The 18,488-nt window shown below is 40.4% G+C and overlaps 1 protein-coding gene across 1 annotated transcript in view; it reads right to left on the reverse strand.

The window, feature by feature from the left end:
* Window positions 1-10,750, reverse strand: part of asic4b (acid-sensing (proton-gated) ion channel family member 4b) — a 50,881-nt gene extending 40,131 nt beyond the window's left edge. Inside the window, exon 1 of the mRNA XM_016563378.1 lies at window positions 10,086-10,750. Coding sequence (XP_016418864.1) covers window positions 10,086-10,670 — 585 coding nt within the window. The 5' untranslated portion in view covers window positions 10,671-10,750. The remainder of the gene's footprint in view (window positions 1-10,085) is intronic.
* Window positions 10,751-18,488: the final 7,738 nt, after the last annotated feature.

The following is an 18,488-nucleotide window of genomic DNA, read 5'->3' on the forward strand; positions in this document are numbered from 1 at the left end:
AAAATCTATTTATTTATATATGAAGAGTTTGGTTCCAAAACGCTATAAATCCATTTTGATTAATTTGAGTAAAAATGTGTTTTCTTTACAAGTGGCAAGATGAAAACCACTATTTTCTGTTTCAAACTTTCACATACCATCTTTTTTCCCCACTTTTTTTCCCTTTTTTTCCCACTTTTTTTTCTTCAAAATGCAATAAATCCATTGAATCAATATAAAAGGTATTTTTCATATTGAAACTGTTGAAAATAACATAGTAAGTTGATCCACATATGACCTCTGAACTTCGTCAATACTAATCTTATATACAGGCACTGAACTAAAAATACATTCAATCAGTCATCGCTCCCAAAATGAATTCAGCCGGTCATCTTGTTAATGCTATAAATTAATTACAACAATAAAAGAAAATTTCATCATGAACATACATGAACAACAATATCACATTAAACCACAGAAATTCCAAAATTACGGAAGTTCTAAGCTACGGAACTTCCGTACAAAATGACATTTCCCTTACATTCATCTTTGCCATGTTACATTCATTTAGTCGAGTAGTATACGCTGTATTAACAAAAACATTAATGGCATAAATAAAAACACTTACACTGACAAGCTATGCAATATCACGTTCATAATCGAATGTGACTCATCTGCGATTATGAACGCGATATAGCAGTGATCTATGGCTCTGTGTATTGCTCCAACTGAAAGCACGTGATGGAGATTTACTGTTCACAGAACCGGCTTTACTGACGAGATGCGCATGACAATCACATGCGATTTATCATGCAGCCCTAAGTTTGTTTGTTGATCACAAAGTACAAAATAGATGAGAAAACCTAGGATGCCGGGATTAAAAATGGACTTTTCAATACCGACCAGATACAATACTGATTTTGGCGGAAACTCAAAATATTTTTTTAAATGGTGTTTATCGCGTTTTGGAACCACACTCTTCATATACTCATTAGAAGATGTGCTATACTTTTATTGTTTATTTTGTGATCAATATTTTATATGTAGATTGATTTATCCTGATTTCTCTAAACTGTTTCTCAAGCGCGTTCTCTCATCACTACTGATACGGGAATATGACGTATCACAACCGAGGCGTGAAGAAGTTAGAAGGCACTTAAGTTAATTTATGATTTGCTGTCTGTCTGAACCAAAGAAATAAATGTGAACTATTTACCATATTGAATTGCATAGCATAATATTGTTTCCATTGCATCGTATTGCATTGAATTGCATTGTATATCGAATCGAAATCGGATCACACTACATCGTAATAGGGGTAAATCGTATGAGGTTTCTAGGTTAGACTCCTCCCCATTAAACACTAGAATGAGACGGTCTAATAAGTCCAAATGCAAAGTCAGAAATGTTTCCACCTCGTGGTCATGGCATTAAAATATTATAAAAAATTAATTTGGGAAAATACTTGAATTCAAAAATATGTATGCATTTCTATTAATGCAGAACAGTCATTGAAAACTGTCTGGTTTCCCAGAGGTTAACATGGGCAGTATCATGTGATTAATTTTACAATAAACTTTTTTTTTCTTCGTTTTTTGTTGGCGCCAATAACCTTATGGGCAGCGCGCCATCATTTAGCACCGTTGCGCTTTGGGCATCTCGAGTTTGAGTCCTGGCTCGTGGAACTTTCCCGATCCCACCCCCCTCTCTCTCATTTTCCTTACCGTCTGTCCTATCATAATAAAGGCGAAAATCCAAAAAATAAATCTTTAAAAAAAATTCTTGCACTGGAGAATGAAATGTATAAGCGACATTTTTGCCAGTTCTTTTTCATGAATTGGAATGTGTGCAAAAGATTGTGGGTGATTGGAGGACATGAAGGATACACTTGAAGCACCCTTCAAAAAAATGCAGAAAGGATGCAAATTTCCAATTAAGAAACACCCAAAGGCAATCACTTGTTTTGTTCCTTAATGAATCAGTGTTTTGAACAAATCAGTTGAACATATTATTCAGTGACTCACTCAAAGACAGTTCCTTGTTGCCACCTACTGGTGTAATGACATAACCTGATTAGTTTTGACACAAGCAGTGAAAAGTCAGATCTGTTGGACCAATCAGGTTAGTATGGAAGCCCATTTCCGCCATGTAAGAAAAAAATGAATGCCTTAAAAAGTCAAAATTATGACATAAATCGAAATTATGACTTTACCAGTCGAAATTGATATAATGACTTTATAAACACATTGGTCACAGGAAAGTGGTCTATAATGATAAACGGGACATTCTGAAACAAGTTAATTTTGGCTTAAAACAGCTTGGAGGACCAAGTTCAACACACACCTTATTAATAAAGCATATACCATTAACAAACAAGCAGAATATAGCCCAGAATATGAACGCAATGCACCGAGTAGCACGTTAAGCGTTTTCTTGGGGTAGAACGGGAAATAAATCAATAAATATACAGTATATGTTTATATATAATACGACCGCCGCCTCGGGAGGATCGTGAGCGGGCCCCACCGCCTCCCTCACCGACATCAGCGGCGAATCCTCCACGCTGCGTCTCAGCCCGGGATGCCCAGAGAGTGACCCCCAGAACCTGGAAGTGGCCGACACGACCTGAGGAGGCTCTGGAACAGCAGCCCAGACTGGGAGGGGTGCACCCTCCAGCAGTTCCACCTCCTTAAAATAGACGATGTGGTCGACCATCTCCCAATAGGACCACGTATCTAACTCCCCCAGCTCCTCCCAGTTGACAGGCTTGTCCAGGCCCGCTAGAAACAGGTGGATGAGGGTGTTCTCTTCAACCCCTAGCCCCTGGCCTGCATCGAAGAGGTCCTCGGCATACAGCCCAAAGGGGCGATTGTCCTGTGGGCAGGGATGAGGCCCATTGGCAAAGGTATGGATCCTCGGTCGTCCGGGAGCTGGATATAGAAAAATCCCCATTGCCGCTGAGTCTTCAAAGGGCTCGTTTGTACTGTCACGGACTGTAAGAGGTGAAGACTCAAGTGCAGGCAGATGGGGGTCTTTATTTATAATTCACAAAATTAACACAAAAACACAAATGAAACCACCCCGAAGGGGAAAAAGCCAGAGTAACACAAGTGCTCACCACGAGACGTAAACTGAGCACAGGGCAGCCACAAATCAAAGGCGTGCACCGACACCTATGTGAGACAAACGAGCCCAGAACAGAAAACACAGGGAGCTTATAAGGGAGAGGCAATCAGGTAAACAGCTGGGACAAATTAATCAATAATAAGGTAATGAGAGAACAGGTGAGTGGAGTGAAGGTAACGGAGTCCGGGAGGATGGGAAATGGCGACCTCTGGTGGTGAGAGGGAGAAACACCAGACGCCAGACCCTGACAGGACCTACTCATTTTATGCAAATTAATATTTATAAAATTGCGAAATGATTCGTTCAGACCACTTTGCAAACCAATCTGACAGGGTCATCAAGAAGAATCGACTAGAATGAATGGTTCTTTTGCAATTCACAAAACGATTTGTTCAGACTGCTTTGCAAACCAATTTGACTGATTCATCAAAAATAACTGACTGACCCTGCGTCTCAATGTTCATACTATCCATCCTAAATAGTATGTGGGATTATAATAAGTGTGTCCCAAAGCATAGTATGTTGAAATGAATATGCCAAAAGTCCCCGGAATGTCTACTATTTCAGGTCGATTTTTGAAGTGTGGATCCGTGCACATTCTAATGGCTAAAATTGCCCACAATCCATTGCGCTTTGGTGAAGGATTCGGTCCTGAACTACAAACACGAATAAAACGCGTTAGAAAAACTACAAACGTGGCGGATGCGCGCGATCGCGGTTAGGTAGCGAGGTTTACAAAAAGGTTTGAGTTACTAATAATCAACATTTAACCAGGTAAAAAATATTTATTTATTGTTATCCGTGTTATATTTCATCTGCAACAGCAATGTGAACTTTTATAAACATAACTGTGACAAGATGATTTACAGTGACAGGGTGTGTGTAACAGGTGCGACAGAGCGGTCCTTTAAAGACGCAGTTGTGTGACGTGATAGTATGTCCCAAAGCTTGCCTACTCTTCTACTACACACTCAAAAGTGTGTACTTTTTCTTCACCAAAACAGTGCATACATTAAGGGCGTTGTATAAGTAGGCACATTGAGACGCAGCATAAAAGTCACTCGTTGTTATAAAGTAACACTGTCCAACAGCGACACCCGCAGGTAAAGTTACTCGTGCAATAATTGGATATGATCGGTTATGATTGAATGTGATTGGTTCGTGTGATAAATCCCGCCTCTTGTTTTCATGCAAGCTCTAGGTCTGAATGAAGAAAATGATGGCATTATTGACTAATTATAAAGTACGTAAACAACTCTCCCACTTAGATAGCACTAGTTTGTGTCACGTCAAAATAAAACTTGAAATGGTCTGAAAACGTGATGACTGCGTCAGTTTTTAGTGAGCATTCAGCGTGATGAAATGAAAGATATATCTTCGTGTCTGTGGCAGTGTTTACAGAGCTTTTATGACGATGACCCGAAATAAGTCGACTATTAAAACACCACCGCACGCCACTGATATATATGATATATATGATTCATATATATATGAAGAGTTCAGATGCAAATTTTCTTCTAAAATTGAAATAGGAGCCTGATAAAAATGCTAATTTTAGAAGAAAATTTCAAGGCTTTCGCATCTGAACTCTTCTCACACACACACACACACACACACACATATACTGTATATTTATTTATTTATTTCACGTTCTACCACAAGAAAATGCTTAACATGCAACTCAGCGTGTTGCGTTCATATTCTGGGCTATATTCTGCTTGTCTGTTAATGATATGCTTTATTAATAAGGTGTGTGTTGAACTTTGTCCCCCAAACTGCCAAATTAACTCGTTTCAGAATGTCCCGTTTACCATTATAGACCACTATCCTGTGACCAATGTGTTTATAAAGTCATTAAGTCAATTTCAACTTGTAAAGTTAAAGTTAATTTCGACTTTTTAATCTCATAATTTCGACTTTTGATGTCATAATTATGACTTAAGTCATTATTTCGACTTTTTAAATCATAATTTCAAATTTTTATCTCATAATTTCGACTAAGTCATAATTTCAACTTTTTATCTCGTAATTATGACTTAAGTATGTCATAATTTTTACTTTTTAAGGCATTAATTTTTTTCTTACGTGGCGGAAATGGGCTTCTATAGGTTAGAGTACTGAACTGATTGTTGTATCTATAGTGAAATGTAAAGACAATTAGTCCTTTTTTCTTCAGTTTCTTGTGCATTTTACTGTCACATTTTCACATTGCTATGTTAATTAAAATATCTAAAATACAAAGCACTTTGAAGTTGAACAGTAAATCTGTTCATCTTAAAAATTTTAAACTTGTACAGTCATTCTTTGTTTTAATTCACATAGCAAACTCACTTTGAGAGGACAGACAATTAAATTAATTTATTACAATAAATTACTGCAATAAAGTCATATGTCAATCGTTCAAAACTATACAAAAATCTCAAATGGCATTTGTGTCAAGATTTTAAAAAATATCAAGATTATCTATTATTTTCCTAAAACGAAACTGATAGTGTTTGGCAACCTTGCTATGTGAAACTCATAACTATTCAAAAATCAAAATATCACAGAACATTTTGATAAACCTCCTCTGCCAAATCAAAAACAAAAAAACAGCAGTCCAACACAGTTCACTTTCGTGACGTTAATCGGAAGAAATGATTCACATTCCCTGGACTTAGACCAGAAGCCCTCAATTACTCCTCCATGTGAAAACCTGTTTCTGAGATGAGAAATAAAACAAATGAATTTAAGTAAAATCTGTTTCTTTGGTTGGAAAATGAAGGAAATGAAACATTATCTCAGATTGATGTCTCATGTTTGAACTAACTGAACTGTAAAAGCTCTGTGAAAGCCAAAGAGTTTGTTAACATCACCCACTGCGTACACATTAGTCATCCGCAGTCTGAGACTACAGCTGACATATCTGCTGCTGGGAGATTTTGTTGTTTTCTTTTCTTTTTTTTTTCTTAAAAATACATTAGAGATAAAGTCATATATTTAAGAGGAAACATAGATTGAAAACCTGTTTCTGAGATGAGAAATAAAACTAAAAGTAAAATCTGTTTTTTTGGTTGGAAAATGAAGGAAATGAAACATTATCTCAGATTGATGTCTCATGTTTGAACTAACTGAACTGTAAAAGCTCTGTGAAAGCCAAAGAGTTAAACAACTATGAGGGAAATGTATATGTGATGTGTGTGTGTATATATATATATATATATATATATATATAACATTTTCCATCCAATTGTCCAAAAAACCTTGAAATATACCTTACTATTTATTTTCAGTGTAGATACATTTTAATAGGCTACATCACATATATTTTCAATATGAAATGTGTAATTATGTAAACAATAAATTGAAATATCAGTAAGTTTATAGCTGTATCTAAACACGTGTTAACTTATGAAAGAGAAATTAAATAATCGAGTGCTTCATTAAAGCGAGGAAAAAATGTAGTGCAGGTTTGTCTTCACTGTGATATATTTACATACATGGTCCACACAAATATTGCAATACATAAAAAAATGTATATAATAAAACAAAATATAAGCACTATAGTTTCCTGTATGTAAATGTATAATTTAATATAGCTTTATATATTCCAGAATATTCTTATATGTTTTGTAAGGGCAGGAGCATTAGTGTGTCACGGTCACGGTGTGTGGAGGCAGGCAGGATGACGAGGACGACAAGGATTCAAAGAAGGATATTTAATGTAGAGACAACACGGCAGATACGGGTAGATGAGAAACACACACTCAGGGTAACATTCACAATAACCGACAAACTAGACTACAGGAGGCAGGAACTAATATAGGGTGGATAACGAGGGGCAGACAGGTGAGCACAATCAAGGTAATAAACTAATAACGAGGACAGGAACAACCAAATAAGGACACAAGGGCGTTACATAGTGTCACAAGAGGTGTACTCTAGATTTCTGGTTGGTTGTTCGGAATATTTAAGACATATATTTACATAAATATTTAAATATGTATTTAAGATGCATTTTGAAACAAAAAGATAAAATAAGGCATTATTATTATGCCTATTGTTGTTATTATTATTTAATGCACCTGAAAATTACATGTTTAGCTTTAAGTGGCAAAAATTTATCCTGTTTAAACTGACATAGTTATAGGGTGTTCATTGATTCTAAATAACATGATGGTCATTCTTTAGAAGTGCCAGGTGGACTGCATAAGGTTGGATAATAACACACATTCTTTTTTTGGTCAGTGAGGGTGTCAACAAAGAGTTCATGCACAGTTTGTCACCCTTAAGCCTTTGCAGCAGTCTATTTTTGGTACTGAAAAAAATTATAATGATTTTAAAGGCTCTTTAATCGGTTCATTCTAAGAGATGGACAACCAGACAGGTGCAATTTTTGTGTAAGAGCCATTAAAAGGGCCATTACGATCTCCGAAGACAGGAGAACAGATAGATCAACTTGTAACTTACAGAGCATTTAGCTTGTAGAGAAGTTTATCTCACATCTCTACTGAATATTAATCTAAAAAGCTTTAGATGGCTGAAAAAAATGAAGGCACATTTATTCAGCACTAGATCATCCAGTAAATAAACAGACACAAAAACTACCCAGATAACAATAGTTTATGCTTACATCTGGCACTTCTGGTTAGCGTCAGATGTGACTGTGGTTTACAGTAACACAGAACAGACTTTTGACTAAAGCATTATTCTCAACAAGAACTGTTCGATTTCACAGGAAAAGGATGATCCAATACTGTATAGAAACCATCAATCATTGTTCCTTTTTTTTTACATGACAGGCAGGTACATTTTAAAATAGATAGGCTGTCAGAGCTCATTCCAATAATGGCACAACAATCTGAGCAATTGATTGTATTGACGACACAGAAGATTTTTATGTTCAGTCTTTCTCACACAGAACTTCTTTCCATTTTAAAGCACAAATTTACAGACACTAAAATTCATTTTGGCAGAATGCAGTTATGACCTAATTTTTAAATAACAAATACTATAGCAGCACTATTTCATCTCTGTGCAATGAGATATCTACAGATGCATTACTGCATCAAGCAACCTCAGATTCCGCAGACTTTAAGGCTTTAACATCCTGCTGCAATGTCAGAACATAACAAGGGCTTTATGTCAAATCTATGATGTGTTAACCTCACAGGTACTGTATTAAATGTGTTTCGGCACTACTACATGACCTGTTGACAAAACAGGAAATCGTAACTGAGCAACAAAGGAGCCTAATGAGGATGGTTCAAGATCTGAAGACATCAGAGAGATCACAGCCGCTAGTGACTTCTTAGATGAAAAAGAATTAACGTTAAACTAAATAGAATGTCAACAGAACAACCATACCACAACACTGAAAACTAACTAACAAGCACCAAATGTGAGTAAAAATTGGCTTTGGTAATTGGATAACACAGCAACTGGCAGCAGTTTTAGCAATTGCAACATAATAAACATTGTAGTTAAACCCCAATGTGCAAGCAAGTCTGATTACCATTACATTTGTTCTGATGTATCTAAATGAGTAAATCAAGCCAAAGAAATACAAACAGACAGACACTAAGTGTCAAGATAAAAATCTTTTTTCCCCATTATAATGGGGCAATAGAAAAATAAATAATAATGCAAATATAAAAAATAAACAATCTCTAAAATAATATAACAATTAAAATACACTTTAAGGTTACTACTTCCAAAGATTTTGCTAAATGCAAGCTTATTTAAAATACTCTAGATCTGTAGAATAGGATGTTAGTCTCTTGACTATAGCTCTCTAAGTACACATGGGAAATACTTTAATAAGCGCAGGTTACAATGTCAATCACTGAAAAACAGACTGTCAGCAATATGCACAAAACTGCAGCAATTTGGATGCGCATATCCATATGAAAAGTGAAACCAGAAATTCTGGTAACTCCCGGGTAATGGGGCACAATGAAAATGTATACATACTGGCAAACAAATTTGTGAACAGGATAATAAAGTAAATCACCTGCCTAAGCCTTCACTGCTGAATCCCATGAAATCACACAGTAAATGATTATATTTTAAAACTCTACATAAGAAACCAAGACTAATCAGAGTGAAGGAGGTAGCAGAGAAGAGAAAAGGAGTAAATTAGTTATATGAGGAGGGCTCGAACTCTAGAGAGAGCTGATATCCTTGACAGAAGTCTCATGATCTATATCACGGATATCTCTCGTATCTAATCCTGTTTAGACTGATAGCAAGAGCCCTAAGAGGAAATTACTGACTGAATTGCAACAACAACAGCAAAACTAAGGAGAATTACACCATCGTGACAAGCAAAAAAAGTCAACGTAAGGGAAAGAACTTTCTTCGGAGAGTTGAGCACGTCTCCTCAAGGCTGATTGGGCTAATGCAGGAATCATGTCGCTTGTCCCTCTCCTGAATTTTTCATCCATTCTCTGGCCAAAATAAGACTCGGCATCAGATGGGACAGACTATGATGTAACAGGAAAAGAAAAGGACGTAGAAAGCGGGGAGAGAGAAATGAGGCAGATCTCGAATTGAGATGGCAAATAACTGCATCGTTCTCAGTTGAGCACATGTCTCCTCAAGGCTGACTGGGCTAATGCAGGAATCATGTCGCTTGTCCCTCTCCTGAATTTTTCATCCATTCTCTGGCCAAAATAAGACTCGGCATCAGATGGGACAGACTATGATGTAACAGGAAAAGAAAAGGACGTAGAAAGCGGGGAGAGAGAAATGAGGCAGGTCTCGAATTGAGATGGCAAATAACTGCATCGTTCTACTGTTGCAGTCTGTTGCCCCAGCATGGAGGTTAGACACAGATGGATGGGGCTTAATTTCCTCTTTCCAAACAAATCGTTTAGCTGTTAGCTGTCTCTAAGACTGAAGGAGGCATTATAAAATTTCGCTCAGAGTCACCAAACCAAGAGATGATTTTCAAGCCAAACAAATGATCCTGGTAGCCAATCATAGCCTGTGCTACTCACCACGCTGAAGTCTTCACTCGAGCAGTTCTGCCCACTGAAGTTGCAACTCTTCAGCATGTCTTCCAGCTGGTGGCCAGTCCTCTGGAAAATGTCTAGCATGTCAGGGGGTGGGTACTGGAGCTCACTTGGCCGGTGTCCTTTCCGGCTCTTGGGCGGCAGGCCGGTGAGGTTAGCCAAGTGGTAGATGTCCGCGTCGGTGAGGGCTGAGAAGCGGAATCGGTTGACGTTGCAGAGTGTGATGGCCGGGAAGTTGAGCTCACGGCGGGTTTCTTCCCTCATAGCTGCGAGGTGGGGTCGCTCTAGATAAGTCGCCGTGCTCCATGTCGCCTGGTACAGGAAGAGACCAAGCGAGGCCAACAGTGCCAGTCCCCAGAGGGTCTGTCTGAAGCCCAAGCGCCCCGAGGTCCCCAACACCCGAGCCAGACCGTGCAGCGAAGAGGAGCTTGCAAAGGACGCCAGGTCAGCCATGCCTCCTTTTTGCCGCGGAAGGCCATCTAGCATAACGGTTTCGCCTCCTTCTGTCGAGGCCCCCTTGGCTTCGTCGTCCTCAGCAAACTTGATTTTACAAACAAATTCGATGGGCATGTGGTTGGCCAGGGCTGTCCTTTGCAAATGACTCTGATCCCTCCTGCTGATCTCTCCCTGAGCCTTTGCTCTTTTCCGTTTCACCAGCTATATTCTACCACACTGTTCTCTGAGGTTGTTATTCTCTCCCGGACCCAGCTACGTTCCTATTTATAACAAATATTTCTCTTTTCAGTTTCACATTTATCAGCTCTGCATTCCTCACTTCATCTCTGTTTCAGTTTTCTGAAATTATGTTTCAGATTTCTTCACTTTTTCTACTCTGTCCATCAGTCTCTCCTACCTCCGCACTTTTCCTTCAGATTCCTATCTCTCTCTTCTTCTCTTCAATCCTTTGCTTCCACTCTCTCCTTCTTTTCTCCTTGGTTTGTGCTGTGGTCTGCTGCTGTTTGAGGAGCAGAGTGCAGATGGTGAGAGGAGGTGCTTCGTTCGCCGTGTCAGTGCCCCAGGATGTGCCACAGCCGTGCACTCCAGAGAGAGAGAGAGTAGAGGTATGAGCTGGAGACTATGAGAGAAAGATGAGAGAGACACACACACATGTGAGTTCCACAGCTCTCCTCAGCTGCTCGCTGACGGCTGACGTAGCTGCTGCCTGAACTCCTCTCGCACACTCAGGGAAAGAGAGTGAGAGAGCGATGGAGAGAGTAAGGGAACCGGAGAGAGCGCTGATATGAAAGACAGGGAGAACAAATGCTGCCCTCTCTACATGCCCTGCAAGAAAGAGGAGGGGAAAAGACAGAAGTGGAAGTAGAGATATTTAATATTACATGAGCAGAGAAGGCAGGGGTTATTTCCCCTTCAGTGGAGAAGAGCCGTCCCAACCCACACTAAAGCTTTTATTTCTCTCACAGCAGCAGGTTGTTACATCCACTTACAGCGGTCACTCACTGTCTCCACCACAACACTCTCTTTCTTTTACTCTCCGTGCTCTTTCTTTATCTTTCTTTTACTCAGCAGGTGTGAATGTGACTGCACTGTAGGTAAAGCGGGGTGCAAGAATCCACTTGAGAAAATGCATCACATTTGGTACGTCCTTCATGGTTTAAAGACACCACACTCGGCAAGTTTGTTGCACAAATAAGGCTCACAACATGGTTTGTGAAAAGCACTATATAAATAAAAGTTGACTTGATCCATGCTTTCCAGCATGATTTGACAATGTTCAAAAGAGCTTCTTGTGCTTTAACGGACACAAAAAAAAACATTTATACAAAGAAGTCCACATGGTGAATGTCAAAAATTTGTTTGATATGTTATGGTTAGCAACACAAGAATTTATAACTATTCTGTACAATTTACACATACATTTTTGTAAATTTGGACTATAGATTAATTGAATCTCAGTATAAATTAACTGAAAGCAGATAATGCTTAACAGCTTTAGAAATGTAAAACAACAACAAAAAATCCTTTATTATAATACTGTATATCTACTACATATAATACAAATGAATTTGTACAGGTACATGTTACAAAAATCTTAAGACACTAGTCTAAATCCAAAATATTAAAAAAAGGAATTGGAAGATCTTGTACAATCATTTTAGTCACTATATAATATTATATACATGCTTTTGAACTGTTAATTCCATGAATCCGATATTATGTCAACTTACAATTATTTGCAAACATTTGTATGTCTCTAAAGTTGTTCATACGTAAAAGTTACATTACAAATGCTGTTAATATATGAATTTGGTATTTCTCAATGTCTAGGCAAATGTCTAGGTAGCTAGAACACACACTTTATATATGAATGCCTAATGATATTGCACTGAAACAGGGCAGAATGTTAAATATTTCTTTACTTTAGGTCATAACTTTTCTCTGTTTTACCATTTTTTAAATCCCAGTTTATCATTAGGTTTTTTTTTTAAATCCTGTCAATTTTGTTAAATTCAGCTTGTGTACACAATAATTTCTACTAGTTTATATGTACTTGGCATAGAGTGCTGCAGCCATAACGTCAAAACCCAGAATGTCCTATGGGTTTTCCTATGTAGTTACATATTATAAACATACATTAAAAAAAAAAAAAACAAGCATAGCTGCATCAAAATTTGTGTTTTCAGTACGAGTGTGTGTAATTTAGAGCATTTTATCATCAAGTTACCACAGACCTTGTTTTATTTAGAAATTGAAAAACCCCATTATAAAAACCCATAGGAAAATCATGAGGGAACCCATGGTGAATAAGTCTTCTGGGTTTTGAAGTCACAGTTGCAGCACTCTGTTGTGTACTATAAATATTTGTACTTCTCATGACAAATTGCTTGTGATGTTCCTCATTTAGAAGTTGCTTTTCATAAAAGCATCTGCTATATAAACAAATGTGAATGTATGTATCAAATGAAATGATATGCTGACTGTGTTTTATCTGTTTTTGTATATCTGCATTTATGTTCGTGCATGCACATGAGTCACTCTTCAAAAGTTGCATCTATTCCCAAGTTGTCTATTCCACTCTCCCCATGCGTGCTGTAGCCAAAGTGTTGTTTGTGCTGTTGTGTTAGAGAGTAACAATGTGAGACTAATGGTGGTGTTAATGAAGACTGTGAACATTGTAACGAGTGTGAGGCGACTCCTGAAGATCAATCTCCCTCCCTGCCGGAAAAAAAAGAGACTGACAGACCATTGATTAGATAGATGCAAGAACAAGTGATTAAGGAGTTGCGTGATCACACACAAACAAACGCGCACACACATACCAAAGCTCAGCTGCACACACTTAGTTTCTTTGGAAAAAGTCTACAAGTACATTAGATATGCATACCACAAAAATGAATGCAATAATCATCAATAGTCTTTTAAACTCAAAGATTCCTGACAAAAACAGATGATAAGTATGAGAGATAAAAGGAGCGATAAATAGTTAAGAACCATGAGGATGCTTTCTATGTACATAGTGAAATATAACACTGTGCTTAGAAAAGTGCTTTCAAACAATGTTGACTCGTCATCCGTCATCTAAAGGAAAATGCTTTGTGCAATATGTAGTATATACAGTTCTGTACTACAACAAAACTGCCTACCTGACTTTTCTACTGAACAAATGCATCCATCTCAACAGAGAAAGCATTAGATAATCGGAGGCCGCCGGGGTCTGCTTTCTGATGACCAGCTATTCAAAGGCAGCTCTGAGTTTTGAACAGAATTGGTCCTGTGAATCATAAAGTAATTTAGTCTGACAGCATTTCATTCATAGAAAAACACTGAGGTGGACCTTGGGGGTGAATTTTTGAGGACATTTTGACCGCGTCCCAATTTTGTTTAGTCTGAACATTAGAACAACTCTTGCCGACTTTTTTTTTTGAAAAACAAAAAGGCTGAGTAGCAGCCTGTCTAACACACTCGAGACGTTCCAAAGCTTCAGTGGTGACAGACCTGAAGACAGAAAGTTCATCTTATATTCATGAAGAGATCCGAGAACAAAAGAGAAGTGGTCCCATCATTTATCCTCGCTGTGAGGGGAATGTTATGTGTTGCGCTGCGGCATACAAACACGCAAAGACATGTAACGAAGTCTTGACACACCAGGCGAATCTTTGAGTCTCACCAACCGTCTCATGAATTATTAATCTCCCCCCAGGAAGCAATGCTGACAGTGATCCACGCCTCCTCCCTCAACAAACACGTAATCATACACACACTCAGCTTGAGAAAGATTTAAGGTGAAAGTAAGTGCTGCTTCAATTCTCCTCCGCGCTGCTCTGATAGCGCACCACTTCTGACTTCTTTCCACGCATCAACCACTCTAAGCCCCTCCGACTGACAGAGAAGAAGTTTTAAATGCCTCTCACACATGATTTACTCTGCGATGACTCTCCCTGAACGGCTGTCCTCAAACATATTTGCTAAAAACAGAGTGAGAACATCAGATTTGGAGTGTGCTGTGTCTGTATTTCAGGTCTCAACAATGTAAATAAGAGATTAATTGAGCAGTGTAGTCTGTATCATTGATTATAATGGAAGAGTGCAGTCAGTGAGCTTGCCCTTTGTGATTGACAGCTCCGGTGATTATAAAGAACTTTTTTTTTAGTGCTTTCATCTCTGTTATGTAATAAAAATCCGGAAGTACAAAAAATTTGTTTTGGCAGCTTGGTTTCAATAAATGCTGCTTTTGGACTAATGAGAAAGTTTTGAATTCTTAAACTTACAATATGTTTTTATAATATAGTGACCTCTTATGTGTCAAATGATCAGGGAAATTTTGATTTCTCAATTTATGACCCCTCTAAATGGCAATATTCTTTTCCTGCTCTTCTCTGTATTTCCTGCTAATTTCTCCTGGAAATAATGGAGATGCTCTTGTCATTTATTATGCTACAGTTTAGTAATTGTGGGCAGTAATTTAACCAGCTCATTAATTCTCATTCATGTCTTTAACAATAACAGACAAGAGTGCGATGAATTGCAGAATCTAGGTCATGAGACTCTTGTCCATTGAACAGCTTGACTTCTCACACTGTCTGTAGTATCACCCAGAGTTACCTTTGTTTGGACATGCACAGGTATGAATAAATGTTCAGTAATGGATTCTGAATAAGGTGTTTACATGAAAAATTCTGAGTAATACAGGCAGCTGTACCATTGTCACGGATGAGCCAGGCTCTCTCACCTCCCAATCACAACGTGCACCTTCCCTGGAATTCTAACTGGACACACCTGCTCGTCATCACTAATCACCTCCCTATATAAACACACATCTCACCTCCAATCATCGTCTGGTCTCACATTGAGCAACGGACTCATTCCTATTCTCCCTTGCGATATTCATCGACTCCCGGACTTTTCGTCTCCTACCTTCCTGGATTCCTCTCCTCTTCACAGCGCCCCCGATCTCCCAACCTGCAAAGTACAGGACAGTATTATTACTACCTCTCCTTCTGTTTCTACAATCCATTGCTGCATTACTCATCTGTTTGCTCATTCACTCCCTGCTGTTAATAAACGGTTCAAACTGACCATCATCTTTCTGAGTCGTTCTGTTACAGAAGACCAGACCACCAAAGAACATACAGCAGGATGAGCACCCCGGATCCGTTTCAGGAGATCGTGGATGCTCTCGAACGAGCACTCACGGCACCCTCCACCGCTACCACGGGCAACACTCCTTCTCCCCCAGTCGCCTCCAGTCCCGTGGCCAATCCAGCGCCCTACTCTGGCTCGGCGGAGGATTGCAATGGCTTCCTCTTGCAGTGTTCACTGGTGTTTGAGATGCAGCCCCATCGTTTCACCACCGATCGAGAATGCAACAATGTAATGAAGAACTCCGGGTTACTCCTCCCTGCCAGCCAGAGCATGAGAGTGCTCCAGAACCCATGCAACTTGGCAACACCCGACTTCCGTTCACGGAGCGGCAGAGGAGGCTGGCCCAGGGTCTCTGTCTATACTGTGGAACAGCTGGACATGCTATCATTTCATGTCCCATTCGCCCCCCACGACCTGTGGTGAGTGTTATCCAGGAACCTTTTGTCGATAAAGTTCCACTCACTACTTTGGTACATATTTCTGTCTTTGATAATTCCCTCTCTCTCTCAGCACTCCTCGACTCTGGGTCAGCTGGAAACTTCATCTCGGGGAACCTCTGCAGCCAGCTCAGGCTTCAAAGGACAGCCATCCAAAACCACTACCAGGTTCAATCAATAATCGGTAAACCCCTTTGTCAACGTGATGTAAGATTCAAAGTGGGACCTCTGCTGCTTCGAGTTGGGACTTGTCATCAGGAAAGCATTCACCTACTGGTTCTGGAGCACTCCACCGCGGACATCATACTGGGTCGCCCTTGGCTCAACCAACACCAGCCTGAAATATACTGGAAGACTGGAGAGATCCTGAAGTGGGGCGATCATTGCTTTCCAGGAGGCTGGCCCAGGGTCTCTGTTTATACTGTGGAACAGCTGGACATGCTATCATTTCATGTCCCTTTCGCCCCCCACGACCTGTGGTGAGTGTTATCCAGGAACCTTTTGTCGATAAAGTTCCACTCACTACTTTGGTACATATTTCTGTCTTTGATAATTCCCTCTCTCTCTCAGCACTCCTCGACTCTGGGTCAGCTGGAAACTTCATCTCGGGGAACCTCTGCCACCAGCTCAGGCTTTAAAGGACCGCCATCCAAAACCACTACCAGGTTCAATCAATAATCGGTAAACCCCTTTGTCAACGTGATGTAAGATTCAAAGTGGGACCTCTGCTGCTTCGAGTTGGGACTTGTCATCAGGAAAGCATTCACCTACTGGTTCTGGAGCACTCCACCGCGGACATCATACTGGGTCGCCCTTGGCTCAACCAACACCAGCCTGAAATATACTGGAAGACTGGAGAGATCCTGAAGTGGGGCGATCATTGCTTTCCAGAATGTTTCCCTATGCTACCCCTCACCCGTCCATCACTCTATCCAGTGCTACCGGTCTGCACCACGTCCATCGAGAGTCCTCTAGAGAAACAATCCGTAAACATACCTACCTGCTACGCCCCCTTTAGTGACGTGTTCTGTCCCAAAAGGGCGACCCAGCTTCCACCACATTGGCCATGGGACTGTGTGATTGACCTCATACCAGGTGCGCCAGTGCCCCGTGGTAGAATCTTTCCACTCTCCATACCTGAGCAGAAGGCCATGGAGGAGTACATTGAGGAGGCTCTCCACCAGTGTTATATTCGACCATCCAAGTCCCCTGCTGCTTTGAGGTGGCCAAGAAGGACGGAGGCTTGCGGCCATGCATAGATTACAGAATCCTTAAAAACAGTACAGTCAAATTCCGCTATCCACTTCCCCTCGTCCCAGCCGCATTGGAACAACTGCGTGGAGCCACCGTGTTCACCAAGTTGGACCTCCGCAGCGCCTACAACCTTATCCGGATACGTGAGGGGGACGAGTGGAAAACCACCTTCGTGACTCCAACCGGCCACTACGAATATCTGGTAATGCCGTATGGATTGGTCAATGCCCCCTCCGTATTCCAAGACTTCATGCATGAGGTACTACGGGATTTCCTCCACAAGTTTGTGTTGATATACATAGATGACATCTTGGTGTATTCCCGGAGTATGGCTGAACATCGCCAGCACGTTGCGGAGGTCCTCCAGCGCCTGAGAGAGCACCACCTATTCCTCAAGGCTGAAAAGTGCACCTTCTACACCGATCACAAGAACCTGGAGTATCTTAGAAATACCAAACGTCTCAATCCCAGACAAGCTTGTTGGGCTCTCTTCTTCACACGAAGACTCGTTTCTTCAACGTCTCCATAACCTACCGACCTCTCCATGCCCTGTCGCCACTCTATGCTCCAGCTGAAACTCCTCCCACTCCTGAGACCATTCATCCTCAAAAGATCTTCACCTGCTTCGTGGCCAAGAAGGACGGAGGCTTGCGGCCATGCATAGATTACAGAATCCTTAACAGCAGTACAGTCAATTTCCTCTACCCACTTCCCCTCGTCCCAGCTGCATTGGAACAACTACGTGAAGTCACCGTGTTCACCAAGTTGGACCTCCGCAGTGCCTACAACCTCATCCGGATATGTGAGGGGGACGAGTGGAAAACCGCCTTCATGACTCCAACCAGCCACTACGAATATCTGGTAATGCCGTATGGATTGGTCAATGCCCCCTCCGTATTCCAAGACTTCATGCATGAGGTACTCCGGGATTTCCTCCACAAGTTCGTGTTGGTATACATAGATGACATCTTGGTGTATTCCCGGAGTATGGCTGAACATCGCCAGCACATTGCGGAGGTCCTCCAGCGCCTGAGAGACTTCAACCTGTTCCTGAAAGCGGAGAAGTGCTCGTTCCACCGGTCCTCAGTGCCCTTCC

This window comes from Sinocyclocheilus rhinocerous, unplaced genomic scaffold (assembly GCF_001515625.1).
Source record: "Sinocyclocheilus rhinocerous isolate Xijiao unplaced genomic scaffold, SAMN03320098_v1.1 scaffold349, whole genome shotgun sequence".
Lineage (NCBI taxonomy): Eukaryota > Metazoa > Chordata > Actinopteri > Cypriniformes > Cyprinidae > Sinocyclocheilus > Sinocyclocheilus rhinocerous.